The following is an 18861-nucleotide window of genomic DNA, read 5'->3' as shown; positions in this document are numbered from 1 at the left end:
TGTGATGCTGATTCATACCCATTAACTCTCTCTTATTAGGGGGGAGCTCCCAAAATAAAATGAATGCAAAGTTTAGAATCTCCCATATAAAAATGTAACATTTGAGAAAGGATTTGGTTAAAATTATTATATTTTCTGTGAAAAATACTAAATAATTGAATTTTTACATAAAAACAAATTGCTATCATCTAAGAATCTCCCACTTGAGACAGTGTCAATCAGGGAGAACCTCCCACAAGAGACAGCATCAGTGGGGGAGAATCTCCCACATGAGACAGTGTCAATGGAGGAGAATCTCCCACATGAGACTGTGTGAATCGGGGAGAATCTCCCACATAAAACAGCATCAATTGAGGAGAATCTCCCACATAAAACAGCATCAATTGAGGAGAATCTCCCACATGAGACAGCATCAATGGATAAAAATCTCCAACATGAGCCAGTGTTAATGGAGGAGAATCTTCCACATGAGACAGTATCAGTGGGGGAGAATCTCCCAAATGAGACAGCTTCAACGGAGGAGAATCGCCCACTAAGACAGTATCATTGAAGAAGAATCTCTAACATGAAATATTTCAAAGGTGAACAAGCATGCAGATTTTGACATTCATTATCATCTAAGTAATGGATTATTGTTAAGGTAGCCTAAAAAGTAATCGGAAATATTCAACAAAACAAAAATATCGAAAGATATATAACTTCAATGATAAATGTCTTTTACATATTTCATTTGCTTTTTGGTAGAATTCCATGGATTTTATAATGGTTTTCCCTGGAATCCTACAGATTGATAAATTTACAGATCATAAGATCAATTGGTGACAGATCAAGGCTGACTCCATGATGACTGTCTGTATAACTTTCTCTAGAATTCCTTGGTTTGGAAAAATGCTGATAAACAATTCATCTAAATTTATCCCAAAGGATAGCTTTTTTGTTTATTTCTAAAATTTATTTTTTGTACATACTTTCAAAAGCAATGTTTTCCTGTTTTTGATGTGGTATCTTTAAAATATGTCAATTACTCAATTAGATTTACTCTTTTCCAACGGGACAGGTGCCTTGAGCTTGACAGGGCAGAACATGTTTACCCTACCAGAACACCTGATCTCATTCCACTTTTCTTCTTTTGTTGTCTTTTTAAGAGTGGGAGTTCATACTACGAGTACAATAGTTTTTCATGTGCAGTCTTGCTTTCCTTATCTTCAGTTTTTATATGTAACTTTTTGATTTTGTTGTCTACATTTTGTGTATATAGATCATCTCTGTTTCCTGATTTTGTGTTTTGGTTACGTACTTGTATTTTGACGTCACTGAATTGTCCATACATTTTGATGTCACTGAAATGTCCTTACATTTTAATGTCACTGAACTATCCTTACATTTTGATGTCACTGAATTGTCCATACATTTTGTGTCAATGAATTGTCCATACATTTTGATGTCACTGAAATGTCCTTACATTTGAATGTCACTGAACTATCCTTACATTTTGATGTCACTGAATTGTCCATACAGTTTGTGTCGCTGAACTGTCCTTACATTTTGATGTCACTGAATTGTCCTTACATTTTGACGTCACTGAATTGTCCATACATTTTGACGTCACTGAATTTTCCTTACATTTTGACATCACTGAATTGTCCTTATATTTTGATGTTTTGGTATATTTCGCTGGTATTAAGAGGATTTCCTCAAATACTACTGTAAACATTAATTTTTGCGGTTGCTAATTTTCGTGAATTTGTCAAGTGACCATGTTTGTTGGTATCATTGTTTGGGGTTGCTAATTTTTGTGGATTCTGTGAAGTGACCATATTTATTGGTACCGTTGTTTGCGGTTGCTAATATTCGTGGATTCTGTCAAGTGACCAGGTTTGTTGGTACCGCTGTTTGCGGTTGCTAATATTCGTGGATTCTGTCAAGTGACCAGATTTGTTGGTACCATTGTTTGCAGTTGCTAATTTTCGTGGATTCTGTCAAGTGACCATGATTGTTCGTACCGTTGTTTGCGGCTGCTAATTTTCGTGAATTCTGTCAAGTGACCATGATTGTTGGTACCACTGTTTGCGGTTGCTAATATTCGTGGATTCTGTCAAGTGACCAGATTTGTTGGTACCATTGTTTGCAGTTGCTAATTTTCGTGGATTCTGTCAAGTGACCATGATTGTTCGTACCGTTGTTTGCGGCTGCTAATTTTCGTGAATTCTGTCAAGTGACCATGATTGTTGGTACCACTGTTTGCGGTTGCTAATTTTCGTGGATTCTGTCAAGTGACCATGTTTGTTGGTACCGTTGTTTCGTGGTTTAAAATGATTAGTGTTACATATTGTTAAAAATCATTTTTGTGGGTACTATTTTTTGTGCTTTTCACTCCACCGCAAAAATAGCAAAAATTAGTGCATTCTCAGTAAATCTAAACTCATATAAAGACAAATTGGTCACCTGGAATTTCAACTTTTATTTACTTCAGATATTTAAAAAATCTCAATGTGTGAAAAACTATGCAATACATTTGTTAATGAATTCCAAATAAATAAAACTTCAACGCAAATTTTTCAGGAACTGCATACTTCCTGAATTAAATTTAGAAAAAGAATTAAAAAAAAAAAAACTTAACTATACATTCACGTATCTCCGATGTAATTACAACAAATACGAACATGAAGCATTATAGAAAAGTAATACATTTCTAAATCTATTAGTAAATTTCCCAAGTGACTGTAAATTCTAGAAAAAATTGTGATTAAAAAATTAAAAACAAGCTGACAAAGTAATAAGTCTTACATTTGATAAAGTTTACAAATCCCCAAAACCAATTCAGTTTTTAAGTTAACAATGGCGCTGTTTGTTATGACTATCATGTGATTTGGGACCTATGAGGCTTTTTGAATAAGTTTGATAAAGAGTGACTCGATAGAAGTTTGTTTGGGTAATGTAATTGAAGTTTTAATAGTTGTTTTTTTTCTATCAGAGTTTATTAGAGTCTAGTGTTAGGATGATTTTCATGAAATTCAGAAATAACTGTGATCATTTTATCATTTGCACAAAATGTGACTAACTTTAAATTGCAAAAATGGTATTTTAAGATCAAGGTTCAGTAAATTTCCATGAAATGCAGGAATAATAGCAGTACATTTAACTTGTACAAAATGGGACGCCTTGAAATTGCAATAATTAAAATTTGCATTGTTGAATTTAAAAAAAAAAACATGTGTGGAATTTATTTTTCAAACTTGCAAAACTAAATATTGCATGAATGACTACAATGAAAGAATTGCAATAATCAATGCATGCAATAATTTCTTAATTTAAAGTGTTACAAATATGATGAGGAAGACGCAGAGAATCATAGCCACTTGGCAATCAACATTATACCTGCTAACATATACATAAGGTTACACATATTGTTATGTTAGGTATACCCTTACAGAAGTTGATATTGTATCCAAAATCAATTACAATTTTTTTCCAAACCACATTTGAAACCAATCCATCAAATTGGAGCTGTAATTTTTGTGACAAAATTTTCTTTATCACTCTATATACAAATGTAGTCAAGAATGCTTACATAGCCAATGACCACCAAATGTGAAATTAATGCATTCATTTGGAGCCAATTTAATACAATGAAATTCGGACACACAGATTGACAACCAAAAATAGGTGAGTGGAGGTTTAAAAATGTGCTGTGATGGGGTCATGGCAGGCAACAGGTCTGTCTGCAGTGAAATCATTTGTTCTTATAATTGATGTTTGCTTTTGTGCCAATTTTTTTTACCAATTTTCTTTGCAATTGTCAATTTTTCCACCTGCCAAATAGTGTAATTTAAAGAAGGACAAATAAAGATATACACAGATTGACATACAGACAGATAAACCAACATACAAACAGACAATGGTATACAATAAAACAAGAATCAGTATGGTGAATGGAGACAACAACTCCACCGCGGTTAAAATGTCAGCCAAAGGTCACCCAAAGGTCTTCACACCACAGGGCACACTGCGCATTATACACAGGTACAGTGAAAAAAATAGTATGTTTCACCTTTTTATTCTACTATGATACACATGATTGATTGATTGATTGTTGGGGTTTAAAGCCCGAGCAGCAATATTTCAGCTATATTCAGGCGATGAACATGAAGTGGATGATGAAATGAAAAATGGGATAGGACACAAGGATAATGGAGTTGACTAATTTTGATTGCCACTGGAAATAGGGAGAGGTGGGAAGAGTCGGGCAAAGAGGAACGTAGTATCTTTCCCAACATGGTGCACCACTATGGTTTGCGGTCAGGTTTTCCGAATTATAGCCTGACAACCCCAGCATGTAACATGCCAGGGGTACCCCATTCTACCACCTGGGGCACACAATCCAGATGCTTTGTGGGCAGAGCTCACTAGCCCCCGGCTAGGATTCTGAGCACTATTTAGTCGCCTTTTATGACAAGCTTAGCGCTGCTGCAGGCCTATTCTTTTGACACCTGGAGCTGCACGGGGCACTATGGTACACATAACTTTAAACATAATTTTATGAATATGCAGAATCTGTAAGAGAAAACACCTGGTTCTGGTATGATAAAAGACAGATGAAGAACCAATGACCAAAGAATAAGTATACCTACTGTTTCTAAAATTAGAAGAATCAACAGTGTGTGGCCTTGTGGACACAGACACAGAAACGGCTGTGATGTCTTCGTAGTTGATGATGAACATGATAACCTCCCCATGTTCATTCTTCACTGGGGCAATTAGGACACTGCATACAAACTTAGTACCTGGAAAGGAAGAAATCATAAACTAAAGGAAGATATTTGATATTTAGGCCAAATCAAAAAAAATACTGGTTCTTACCTCCCTCAGCTGTTTTGATAGTGTATTACAGGGCTTGTAAGTCTTGTTTTCAATTTTTTATCTGGAATTTCTTCTGTTGAAAGCACTCAAATCAAAAGACTAACTTGTAACTTAGCTTGCTACTTTCTGGTAAATCAATCATTGAGCAAAGTCGCTTATTTTGTGTTTTTACAAAACTTATTATAGTTTAGAAAGGTAAGGTGTCATATTTTAATGACCATATTTACTGATAGATGGCTTGTATTGGTAAGATTGCAGTTTTAAAAAAAACACTTCTTAAGCTTTTGAATGGGAGTTAAGGATCCATTTTTTTTTAAATTCAGAGTCATGTGATGAGGCTTACAAGCCCTATAACTAATTCTTATCAGCATATATCAATGAAAAAAACCAAGGTCATTTTCATAATATTTTATCAGAAAATAATAAGGTTTAAAAAAAATGGACATAAAAGTGAAGATTTACTTACATAGATCCTCCTTCAGTCTCCAGGCATTTACAAAATTTCTCCACTCGAGATAGCAAAATTTTATATTTCAACCCACGAGCATCAGCAAGTGGGTTAAGTCTAAATTTAACTATTGCGAGTGGAGAAATCTTGTTATCTCCGAGAGCATTGCTGGAGAATCTATTTCTCCCATGAAATCTGTAGAAAACTAGGAAATGTTAAATGGTGAGAAAACTTGCAGAAATTTAATCACTCGCTAGTGGATAAAAAGTCAGGTGCATTTTTAATAATCAACTTAAAATGGGAGAAAGATCTCTCTACCCTCCCCCTTCAAAAACCCATTTTTAATCCCCTTTGTTTCCTATAGGAATGTTTGTCATAAAATGATTTTCAAATGAACTGAGCCATATGTAACATTCACATGAACCAACATTAAATTTATGTAATTTTCATACGAAATTTAATTCTCATGTTTTGTTGTTGATTTTTTTTTGTAAAATTCATGTGATGGTTAAACTCACATGAACTTCCTATGAACTTTGATAAATATGTTGCTTGATTTAGAGGTTATTCATGTGAAATTCATCTTATCTGTTAAACTTCCCACTTTAGAAGAAAGACTCCTACAAAATCAATGAAAAATTTAGAATCTCTGATTTGTTCGAAGTTTTTGGTTAAAATCACAATAACTTCTGTGAAAAATACTAAATAATAATATTTTTAAAATTTTGTCTCAGTTCTAATATTTATGTGTCAGTCCTTGTAAGAATCAGGCAGTCTGTGAAACATGGTAAGAAAAAAACCCCCATCATTTTGATAGAGTAATTTGACTATTTGTACCATCAGAATCAAGGAAAACAGGCAAGATTTTCCATATCATACTGGACCATTGAAATCTACTGAAAATGAACATTTCAAGGGCAGACAATTCTGTCAAAAAGTTCATTCATTTTTCTAAGATTCTTCACAAAAATTTCTGAGCAAATCCAGTCATGCAGGGATAAAATAATGGTCTTTTCAAATAGAAAAAAATATCCTTGAGTGAAATCATACTGTCACATCGGTAGAGTTTTGACATGCATGTTTCTGATTTTTTCAATTTTGCCTGATTCTTACAGACACTTACATTTAACAACTATTGACACTAAGATATCTACACTGTAATTAAATTCTTGAAAGTCTATATTGAAATATCAACATTCTCATCTGAGAAAAATATTTCCCACCGAGAACGATTTTCAATAATTGATTTCTAACTCAAAGTCTTCCTTCAAATAACAGCATTGTCACTATTTTTGTTTGTTCTCCCACTTTCATCAACGATGTATGATACTTCATTTTAAGTGTCAAAACCACTACTCCAATATCCCTTTGCTTTCTTGCCGATCGGTTTTGCCACAAGCCTTTGACAATAGAAGAACTCTACAATTAAGACCAACTCTTAATTGTCTTGAATGTTTAAAATAGGACACAAGGAACTCTAATTGTATCGTTACATAATTTTAACAGCACAGAATCGATAGGATTTCCAGAGATGCCAAAAAATGCTGCGCTTTTCTTTGAATGACGAAAACTACTGGTATTGAAAATTTTACATTAATATTTTTTTTCATTTGATGAATTGGAAAGGTTAATATTAAAAGTTATTCATTTGCTTTTCAAGAAGAGAAATGAATTTTGTATGAAAGAAGTCGCAAGATATATTTGACAAAAACGAAACTTCATTAATGTCCCAGTAGTGTATGAGTAAATACAGAAAGAAACACCAGACACAAAGGCAGCGCATAAAATCAACTGCTAATGTCCAGTCGATTAAACAAATTTTACTTCAAAATCTAAAATCTAAATATTTGGTTTCAAATCTAATGGGAAACTCAACATCATGAGAAAAAAACACCGAACTTAAAGCCCTGTTTGTCACAAGAAACCCCACATCCTTTGTTAGTAGTGATTTGTTTTAGTAAATCAAATGTGTCTGTAAGACACTAATGATGTCCCCGCTCGCTAGATTTGCCAACTTAAGAACATGTTTATTTTTGTATGAAGACCTGGTTTGCAGAATCAGAAATCCTTCCAAGACTTGTGATACTCATGGTCTGTTGGTTCAGCTCAATCATTCCAAGACTTGCAATGACAAACTGTACCAGTACCATAACTCCAAAAATTTGGGGATCAATTTGGGGATCATAATTTCCTAAATATATTTATATCTACATATTGTATCCTGGCCATATAGTGTCATGAAATTTTGATTGGTAGTGTCAGACTAGTTGCGATGAGAAAAACAGGACTGATGGGCAGACTGACAGTCACATAAAAAATGTTAATACCCCAATAATAAATCCCTAACTTTGTTGTTTATATTGCTGGCAAAAATTACAAAGTCCAACTATCACCCAGTTCTGTAATATTTCATGAAAATCAAGATTCTATTATCTTGCATACCATCATTATGTGTAGAAACATCCTGCAAAAAATATTTTTGATGTAGTTCAAAAACTACAGAAAGAGATAGCCATACAAGCCATATAGCCCTATTTCTGATGAAAATGACTAAGTCTAGCTATCACCAATTTCCATAATATTTCATGAAAATCAAAATCCTTTGGCCCTGCACACCTTCATCATGTGTAGAAAAATCCTGTAAAATATTTTTGAAGTAGTTCAAACATTGTACAAGGAGATAGCTGGACAAGCAATGGTCATGTGTAATCCGGATGGACGGACAAACAGACAAATGGATGGACAGGGGTAAATTAATATGCCCCCTGACAGTTTGTCATGGGGGCTTTAAAAAAGTATACCAGAAACTAAAATTGGGAAGTTGTTTCACTACAATATAATCCACTGTATGACTTTGATGGGAGTAGGAAGGAAGTTACTTTGCTGACCTTAAAATATGGAAAGAAATTTGTATTGACTTGTATCAACTAGTCAGTGGATCAAAAATTGTTTTAATCCCATTTAATTTTTTTTTTTCAAGTTTCAAGAGTTAAATATAAGTTTAAGAGAAGATGGAATCTTTTGAAATTGAGTGAAACCTATCTAAATAGAATCTACAATAACTCCTGACAAAAATAGATATTTATTCAATCCATTAATTTGTGTCAGTATTTTGAACCTGAATAAACCTAACACTTGTCAATTTACAGTCCAAAAGGGGTTTGGTTCACCAAGGTTTCACTGTATGACCTTGGTGTAGAGCTCTGAGCCATTAAAGGAGGTAGACCTAGGGTAAGGGACATAACTCTTGAAATCAAAGATATGTTTGCATCGTTTTCAATTCCACCAAAGCCTCTCAAACTTTTGTTTGAAGTAGAATAAAATCAATCCAAGTTAATTAAATGCTTACATAAGATGGATGTGAAATGCTGCATACAAACATTACAATGATTTTTAAGAGTTGTGTCCCTTTCACTAGGTCTACCTCCTTAATAATGTTTAAGTTAACTTTTAAGTGGCTTTTACAGTGAGTTGACCATGACTTCTGACCTCTGCTAATTATCTTGGGCTATTCCAATGCAATAAAGTCAGAGGTCATAGTTATCTCACAATAAATTCTAAAATAAATAGTAATTGTTACTTGACTAACCTACATATTTCTTATTGTTTATCTAATTTATTCAAATATTTTCAAGCTGGTAAATATGACCTATACAAGTAGCACTCCTATCACATTTTTACAGGAAGTGTTCTTTTCCCCATACCACCACCCCGCCCCCTCTCCAGATTAATATGAAGTAAATTTGTCACTAATTTGTTGATGATATGAACGATGTTTATAAGGCATAGTGCCTGAAACTATAGTGAACAGACTAACTGACACAAAATTGATTTATGGCTCAGTCTCTCTATCAAGGTAAATGGGCAACTCACCCCATCATTAACTACTAATGATATATCCAAAATCAAAACATTGCTAATCTAGCATTTGTCTTATCTCAATTCTCTGATTTTGACGGCACTCAGGCATCAAAATAATGATGACGGACTTGGGGTTAATACACTGACCCCTCTAACATATTTTTCATTTTATTGACCCTAATCCATCTGCTATTGTATTATAAATAGATTCCGGAGTCGACTAATTAAAAGCCCCGAGGAACCTTGCAGCATCTAATCCATCAAAAGCTCGATAGATCAATCAAACGAATGAAGGATTGTATTGTGTTGGTTTGATTCAACGACAATCAAACTTGACTCATAATAAATAAAGCTCCATTTGTACAACACCCAATGCCGAAAAAGGTCATGTGGAAATAATCATTATCAGAACATATTGTTTCCTTTCATAAACAAATGAATAAAAAATGAAGCAGTACTCGGAGATGTTGTCTTGAAGTTAAAGACCCCCATCTGACCTGATGTTAATCATGGTGAGGTTATTTATGGTCTGTAAATGGACTTTAATGTTCCTTGATAATAACAGCGACAACTTTATAATTTTCAACATTGTAATTTTTATAATTGTAATATTTTGTATATAAAATGTGGTATAGTAAAGACTTTCTTAACAAAATCGCTTTAAGTATCAGTATCTGTTAGAATCAGGCAGCGGGTGAAACATGGTATGAAAAAACCCACCATTTTGATAGTTTCATTTGACTTTTATCATCACCGAATACAGGAAAACGGACAAGATTTTCCACATCAACATTTCAAGGGCAGATAATTCTGTCTAAAACCTCATTTTTCTGACATTTTATTGAAAATTTTCTGAGCAAAGTCAGTGATTCAGAGATCAAATAATGGTCTTTTCAAATCGAGAAAGTATCATTGAGTGGTACTACATTGTCAGATCAGTGGGGTAAACTGACATGCATGTTTCTGATTTTTCCCATTTTGCCACTCTTACAAACACTTGCACTTAAGATTGTAGAATTTGTTTGGTTTACACAGGTGCTCAGTTTAAGGAGGTAGACCTGGGGTAAGGGATATCACTCTTGAAATCAGTGATATGTTTGTATCATATTTTATTTTACCAAAACCTATCAAGCTTTCATTTGAAACAGAATGAAATCAATCCATGTTACTTTGATGTTTACATGAGATTGATAAAAAGCCTGAATACAAACGTTCCAATGATCTGTACCTAACATCTTTTCTCAAATTCATTATGCTTGTTTGAATTTCTTAAAGTTTTATTCAGTGGTTTACTTCGATAAAAGAAGCAAAATAGATAAATTTTATGAAATTTTAACTACATGTTTCATGGGAAATAATTTCAATTAAGATATACAATACAGAAAGAGACATACCATGACTGATCACTGACATCACTGTTAGTAACCCACAATTTTTTTATCTAAAAGAATAATCAAGGGAACCAAGGTTATAGCGGTTACAGGGCTAAAATTAAACCTTAACATCTCTACTCCACAAAGTGCCTCATATAAGGGCTGAAATTAAAACTTAACATTTCTACACAGTACCTCATCTAAGGTCTAAAATTAACCCTTAACATCTCCACTCTACATACATATGTAGTACCTCATATAAGGGCTAAAATTAATCCTTAACTTCCTTACTCCACATAGTACCTCATATAAGAGCTAAAATTAACCCTTAACATCTCTACTCCACAAAGTGCCTCAAATATGGGCCAAAATTAAACCTAAACATTACTACATAGTACCTCATATTAGGGCTAAAATTAGACCTAAACATCTCTACACCTAAAAGTTGAATTTCAAAAAAGAAAAAAGCATCTTGATTTGTTTTTGTTCAGCTGCTTCATCATAAAAGGTCATATGCAAATTTAATTGTAGATCATGAGGGGAGTACTTAGGAATGTCAAATACAATACTAACATTGAATTATAACGAGGGGAATCAATTCAAATCACGAGTAACTCTCTGATCAATCTTAAACAATCAGAGATCTATTTTGTTTTCTGTTGTAACAAAAAGTCAATTATTTTAAACATGTCCTTCCTCAATATGAATCTTTTTCAATTTGCTTTGTAATTGAAAATGAAATTTTTTACAGATCTCTTTATTTTTAATTAAATAATAAAAGGAAATTGGAACAGATTATTTATTGAAGTTCATTTTTCTCATTTCCTGATTTTGTTTCATTTTTTTTCTAAAGGGGACAATTTACTTTTTAGTTTAAAATCAGAGAAAAATGTACTAAGTTTGAAAATTAAAGTAAAATCTAGATAATCACAAGTGTAGACCAAAATATACAGATTACAGCTCTATAACAAATAAACATGTCTGTAAGAATAATCAAGGGAACCAAGTTTATAGCAGTAATCAAAGAATAATCACAGGAACCAAAGTTATAGTTGTCATCAGAGTAATCAAGGGAATCAAGGTTATAGCGGTAATCAAAGAGTAATCAAGGGAACCAAAGTTATAGCGGTAATCAAAGAGTAATCAAAGGAATCAAGGTTATAGCGGTAATCAAAGAGTAATCAAGGGAACCAAGGATATAGCGGTAATCAAAGAGTAATCGAGGGAATCAAGGAGTAATCACAGGAACCAAGGTTATAGTGGTAATCAAAGAGTAATCAAGGGAACCAAGGTTATAGCGGTAATCAAAGAGTAATCAAAGGAATCAAGGTTATAGCGGTAATCAAAGAGTAATCAAGGGAACCAAGGATATAGCGGTAATCAAAGAGTAATCGAGGGAATCAAGGAGTAATCACAGGAACCAAGGTTATAGTGGTAATCAAAGAGTAATCAAGGGAACCAAGGTTATAGCGGTAATTGAAGAGTAATCAAGGTAACCAAGGTTATAGCCGTAATCAAGACAATGTAAACCAGGGACAAAGACCAGACATGGAAAACAGACATACACAACAAAGAACATAAAGTAACTAAAATCATACATACAAAGTAACAAAAGCAAATGAGCAACTCTGACTCCACTAAAAACTGGGAGCATGGACCAGGTGCATCGGTAGGGTAAGCATCCTCTGCTTTTCTAGAAACACCCGTCAAGTTGCTCATAAAAAGTCAAGTCCAAGGTAGACAAATGAGGAAAGGAAAAGTAATGTTTCATTCCCCTCCTCAAATTGTCATAAAAAGACATATAGTTATATAATAGAGAAGTAGAACCATATTGGCAGCAGTATGCCACAATGACTTCATTGATAAGATAGCGTAGAAAAATCTATATATTTATTTCCTTGTCTCCTTACACTATTGTACGCTTCAGTTGAACAATGTCTATATTCACTACCGAACCGCAGCATGTTGCAGGTTTTCAAGGATGACAAACTTTGAACAAAATAAAAAAAAAATCAAGGAAGATTTTTATTAAAGAGATAATATTTCTTACGGCTGCATGTTCTTTTATCAATTGACAAAATGTACAAAGCATTTTACACCATTCATTTAATCATTCACATCACTTCATAATTTTTTAGAATGAAAATTGTCTAAACCAACAAAAACCGTTCATAACAGAAACTTGTCAATATCTACAAAGTAGCAGTATTTTTAGGAATCATGCAAATTCTGTAACCTGTGATACACCTAAAAAAGACTACATATTTTTAATTTTGTTATGAAGTTGCTTTAAAGGTCAATATGAAAAAATGTGTATTTATTCATTCCAATCTACCTGCTCTTAGGAGAAAATCAACATGGAAAATCCTATAGTTTCTACTGTATTTAGGTCTCATTTACTGAGTTATCTCATTTAATTCTTAATTCTACAGTACATTCTATTTAATTTTTATCTCCTATGAACTAGGATTATAGAAAAACCACATGTTACATTCTGTTTACTATGGCATTTTAATCAAAATATCAAAAATAAAAATATGTAGGATTTCCAACTATAAATCACATTTTGCATGATTCCTATGTGGAGTGGTACTTAAGTCCTTTTCGTTTTAAATACATGTAGAACATGTGTAATCCAACATCTTTCTAAACTGAACCAAATCACAACCCAACCACAACATGTTGCAGATTTTCAAGGATGAGAAACTTTGAACAGAAGAATAAAAAACCACAAGGAAGATGTTCATTCATAAAAGGTTTATTATACACATTTTCTTCAGCAAGTTCTTCCATCCATTGACGAAATGTGCAAAGCATTTAACACAAGTCATTAAATTGTCTATATTGCTTCTCATAATAGAATATCACAGTTTGTTTACAGTGAAATCTGCCCGAAATAAAAGTGTGTGAATAAAACTATTAAATCTGTCAGTGTGGGTAAAAACTTTGTTACATGAAATCAAAATTTCATGGTGTTCAAATTAAGAAGAAAGTTTTTTTACTTTAAACCTAAAATAAAATTTTGTCTCCTTCATTTTAAATCCATTATTAAAAAAAATCAAAATTTTAACAAGCAATTCGATCTCCCAAGCGTTTAGTTTTTATCCAAATACTAATATGTTGAAAATCCAATAAATACAACAGTTATTTAAGGCACTTTCAAATCTAGGAAAAAATATGTTCATTTTAGGCCACATCAAGTCAATTTATAGTTTCTCATCCACTAGCAACTAAAAAATCGAAGCAGATGGAAGGATTTTATTTTATTTTTTTTTTTTTATTTTTCAGGAACTGTAAAATCTGAATAAATTCACTGCCAAGTAAGTTTGCATATGCTGGTGAACATGCATAGTACAACAATACATTGATTATTGTAACTTTATACAGACAAAGTTCAGATTACATACACCAAGTTTTGTCATATTTTCAGTGTCACATCTAATATGGACATAACAAAATTCTAAAAATTTAAACTGCTGAAAAAAATCAAAATCAAATTATGGGGCAGGGATGAGACTGGAATACAAGAATCTACAAACTACCTTCATGTGGCCTTAACACCCTTTTAAATCTAGGAAAAAATATATTCATTTTAGGAGAATAAATAGGTTTTCTAAAACAAATCTTGTAGTGAAATTGACCGATAAATTATTCTATAATTCAATAACATTTTACAAGATTGGGTCTTTGCTATTCAATTGTTGATAAAAATAAAGAATGGTTTTAAAATTTTCATTCCAATTAATTTGAATGCTATTTTTATTTGTAAATTTACCAAACAGGAAGTAGATTATAATTTGAGTAAAACACCACATTAAGTGGATATATTAACCATCTTTGAAGACAAGTTTTTGACAAAATCAGGCAAATCATAAACATACACATATTTGTGGCACGTCATAAGTAAAACTGTCTATATTGACCAAGAATTAAAATTTGTTTTTGCCTACAAAATCATAACTTTCCCCATTAAAAAGATCAAAGAGGTATAACTGCCACAAAATTCAGTGATTCCTGGTAATGTGCACAACTATACATTATGTCTATACTACCTACAATGTTTCTTGAAATAATTGGTGCAGTAAATTCTGAGGAGTTATGTTTACAAAAGTGTGACAGAAAGATAGACAGACAGAAAGACAAGGCAAAAACAAATCCAAAGTTGGGGGCACATAATATACTCGAAACCTGAATATACCAGACAACCTCCTAAATTTATATGCATTTTGAACCTGGGTTAACCGAACATCAGCCTAATCTAAACGAAACTTTCAGTTCAGGAGACACCAGCCTAATCTCAGAACAAAACTTTCAGTTAAGGAGTACAGTAGAGAAGGTTTTACTGAAATGTAGACTATAAGCCATTTTTTCAAAATAATATGGAAACTCTTTTTTTCCATTTAATTTTTTGTGTTATAATGAAATAGTACAGGAATCCACCAGTAAGACATGTTAGATAGTGGAATTTTTTTTCTTTACAATGTTTCATCCACTGCATGGTTCTTACAAGGACTGGTACTTTTAACATTTAATTCATCAATCCAGACAAAACATTTTAAGGACCCAATTTATCTAAGATAATACACACTGAAGAATAGAATAAATGAAAAAGAGGGATTTCCTTAAAAAACAGTATCTGTTAACCTTTGGAAAAGTTCATGTGGGAGATTCTCCCCTGTTGTCATGGTCTCATGTGGCAGATTTTTTTATACATGTATAAGCAATTATTTATGATAGAATTTAATTATTTACTGGTAGCATTCTTCACAGAAAATATAGTAATTTTAACCAAAAACTTCCCACAAATCTTATATTTTAATGTGGGAGATTTTAATATGGGAGGGTTAACAGGTATGTAAGAGCTAGTGGCATATACCAGATGCACTAATCATCAGCTTTTCTAGCAGTACATGCTGAATTACTCATATAATGTCAAATCTAAATTATATCAAAATTGGGAAACTCACCATCTTTTTTGTAGTACAAAATCTCCACTTGTTTTTCTTCTGTTCCCTGGAGAGCATCTTTGATCTGTAGAATACCCAGGGAACCAGTAAGTGGTCCATGGAGGAAGTCACATATGCATGACTTCTGCATAACCTCTGCACGGGAATATCCAGTGAGTTCACAAAATCCATCATTACAGAAGATAATTGGTGAGGTCTCTATTTGAGCATTTGCTATCACAAATTTTCTGTCTGAAAAAAAAAAGAAACATAAAATTATTTTCAGAGAAGATATTGAAAATATTGACAAAATAACAAAAGGATTTCCAAGGACAGGAAAACCAAGAAAACAACCTCAGGCAGGAATTAAAAAAAATGGCTGCCTGCTGCAAGGATATATATATGTCCTCCCCTCTAGAATTAGGAAAATAAATAATTTTGATTGTATGAAATCTTCAAATTCTCCAAACAAAAAATGGTCCTGCTTTGTTATGGTCTTTAGTTATAATGTATGTCTTCACTGACCTGAAATCCTGGATGTGCCCCAAACATCAAAGAGTTTAGGATACCATGCTGGTAGATATGCAGTGGACTGAGAGAAAGTGGTAAATATCATACAACCAATGAGGCTAAAGATTCATACCAAATCTCAAAACTTTACACATATTAAAAAAGTAAATATGGGTGAAGCCTCATACCAACTTTTTAAGGCTGAAGATTCATACCAAATCTCAAAACTTTACTCATATTAAAATATGGGTGAAGCCTCATACCAACTTCTTAAGGCTGAAGATTTATACCAAATTTCAAATCTTTTCAAATAAAAAGTGGCAATCAGTGGCTGAAGTTCAATACCAAATTTTAAAAAAGTAGCTTAACAAATAAAAGTAAAAAATAAATGAAGCTCAATACCTGACATTATCATATTTTTTTCCAAATAAAGAGGCAAATGTTGTCATTTCATTCAAATCTGTCCTGTAAATTTCAATGCCAAATTTCAATTCTTATTAGACGCTCCATACCAAATTTAAAGACGTTATCAAGAAAAAATGTTAAAAAAAGAAATCAAGGGAACCAAGATCCCAGTGGAAATCAAAAGAATGTAATCCAGGGACAAAGACCAGACATGGAAAACAGACATACACAACAAAGAACATAAAGTAACTAAAATCATACATACAAAGTTACAAAAGTAAATGAGCAACTCGGACTCCACTAAAAACTGGGAGCATGGATCAGGTGCACTGGTAAGGTAAGCTTCCTCTGCTTTTCTAACTGATAAATGTCTATACCAAACAAATCATGTTCATGAAGGATTCAAAAGAGTTCTAGCTATTGAAAATTTATAGCACAGACATATAGACAGTTAAGTAAAACCGATACACTTGACTCCTTTATGCATAAGCATAAAATGTTGTATAACGAGAAAGATAGCCAGTGTATAATAGAGTTTAACTTACATGTTTAACGGAAATACCCAATCTTTAATCAATTGTATTAGATGTAAAGCATAAAATATTGTTTTTAGAAAGACGGCCAGTGTACGAGAGAGTTTTAAAACTACATGTTAAACAGAAATGCCCAATCTATCATCAATTATATTAGATTTCCATGACATCCATAAAACATTATATCACTTTTTATGTCAGTTAATGCGGAAATTACATTGTCACTGAGTAGAAGTTAAAGGAAATGGCTGAGTCAAGTTGTTCTAAATGGCAATATACAAATTGATTGCAGCAGTTGAAAGTGAAGTTAAAGGAAAATCCAAGTTAATAAAGAGCTGTGCTTTAAGCGCATGATATGCCTGTTGCCCTTTAAACTTGTCCTTATGCTTTTAATGAATTTATATGATCAACTAGAAATACTGTGAGCCCTGTCAAATACACTCCCCCCATCCCACCCCAAAAAAGTAAATAAAAAAAGCACACAAAATTTGGCACTATCAAGGCTACCTCAAGTTTAACTAAGTTTTCACCCATACATTTCTATCTTGTTCAAGACACACTTTTCTAACAACATTACCAAGTACCTTTTATATGTGTTAAGGTATATACATTTATACAAATCAGAAGAGAGCTTACTTCAATAGATATGAACAATTCACCAAAGTTTCATAAAAGTTAGTGAAAGTGTTTTTGAGTTATTGTCTGAAAACTTGAAAATCCCTGTTTTTTTAAGTATAAAAATTCATTACACGGAAAAGAAAAATCTGAAATTTATAAAAATCGAAACGGAGCTTACGTCAATAAATATGAACAATTCACCTAACTTTTATAAAAGTTGGTGAAACTCTTTTTGAGTTGTTGTCCAAAAAATCCTCGTTTTATAAGTATAAAAATTCATTACACGGAAATAAAAAATCGGAAATTTATAAAAATTGAAAGGGAGCTTACGTCCATAGATATAAACAATTCACCAGAGTTTCATAATAGTTGGTGAAAGCGTTTTTGAGTTATTGTCCGAAGTGTTGATGACGGACAGACACACAGAACAGTATTCCATAATATATCCTGTCTTAGATGGGCGGATAAAAATACCAAAAGTACAAATAAAGTTTTAATCAATCTATCAATCAGTTCATTAATCAATCAATCCAGTCTTTGATTTGTCCTAAAGGAGATTATCATGCATAACAATATCTTTAGACAATGCAAAAACAATAAAGGAAGCTTCAAAAACACAGTATTGTAGCGCATAAAATGATGATGTTCATTGACTGGAGTTTGTCTTTCCTTTGTAGAAGATGTACTATCATTAAACAACCCTAGTTTCAGGTATTTGGTACATCACACCTATCCCAAAGAACTTGAGATAAAGGAAACTACAGACACAGTGAAGTCAGCCTTATATCTTGACCTTAAAGATCCATGGTAAAGGAAAACTAGTGACCAAACTATACATCAAACGTGATGACTTTTCATTCCGTATTGTCAACTTTCCTTTCAACTGTAGCAACATCCCTCAGACGTTTACCCTACTGGTGCACCTGGTCCATGCTCCCAGTTTTTAGTGGAGTTCGAGTTGCTCATTTACTTTTGTATGTATTATTTTTGGTTATTTTATGTTCTTTGTTTTGTTTGTCTGTTTTCCATGTGTGGTCATAGTCCCTTGATGACTTTCTTTTGATTTCTGCTAGAATCTTGGTGCTCTTGATAACTCTCATATGACAATCACCTTGTGAACTTTCTTTGGTATTTACCTGGACAATTTAAACAACTGAATTGGCATATAGAAGTTTAAACTCCATCCCAATATTCCAGGACAGTACCTGTAAGGAAGTTAATCAGATGAATGCCAAGGGAAGATTAACTCTATTCTGTGAACATAATCATTGCTTGTGCTGTAAACAAAATCTCATTGTAAAGTTTAT

At 32.8% G+C, this 18861-nt stretch overlaps 1 protein-coding gene across 4 annotated transcripts in view; it reads right to left on the bottom strand.

The window, feature by feature from the left end:
- Positions 1-18861, bottom strand: part of LOC148602276 (voltage-gated inwardly rectifying potassium channel KCNH6-like) — a 127905-nt gene that overhangs the window by 60979 nt on the left and 48065 nt on the right. For all 4 annotated transcript variants that reach the window (XM_088553904.1, XM_088553900.1, XM_088553901.1 and 1 more), the window contains exons 2-3: positions 15510-15740; positions 4632-4784 (exon numbers count right to left, since the gene is read on the bottom strand). In XM_088553904.1, the coding sequence (XP_088410030.1) occupies positions 4632-4784; positions 15510-15740 (384 nt within the window). The remainder of the gene's footprint in view (positions 1-4631; positions 4785-15509; positions 15741-18861) is intronic.

The sequence above is a fragment of the Perna viridis genome, chromosome 11 (assembly GCF_037379345.1).
Source record: "Perna viridis isolate PV_CMFRI_1.1 ecotype Kerala chromosome 11, ASM3737934v1, whole genome shotgun sequence".
Classification (NCBI taxonomy): domain Eukaryota; kingdom Metazoa; phylum Mollusca; class Bivalvia; order Mytilida; family Mytilidae; genus Perna; species Perna viridis.
Note: the sequence above shows the minus strand (reverse complement) of the source record. Positions and strands in the feature narration are given on the sequence as shown.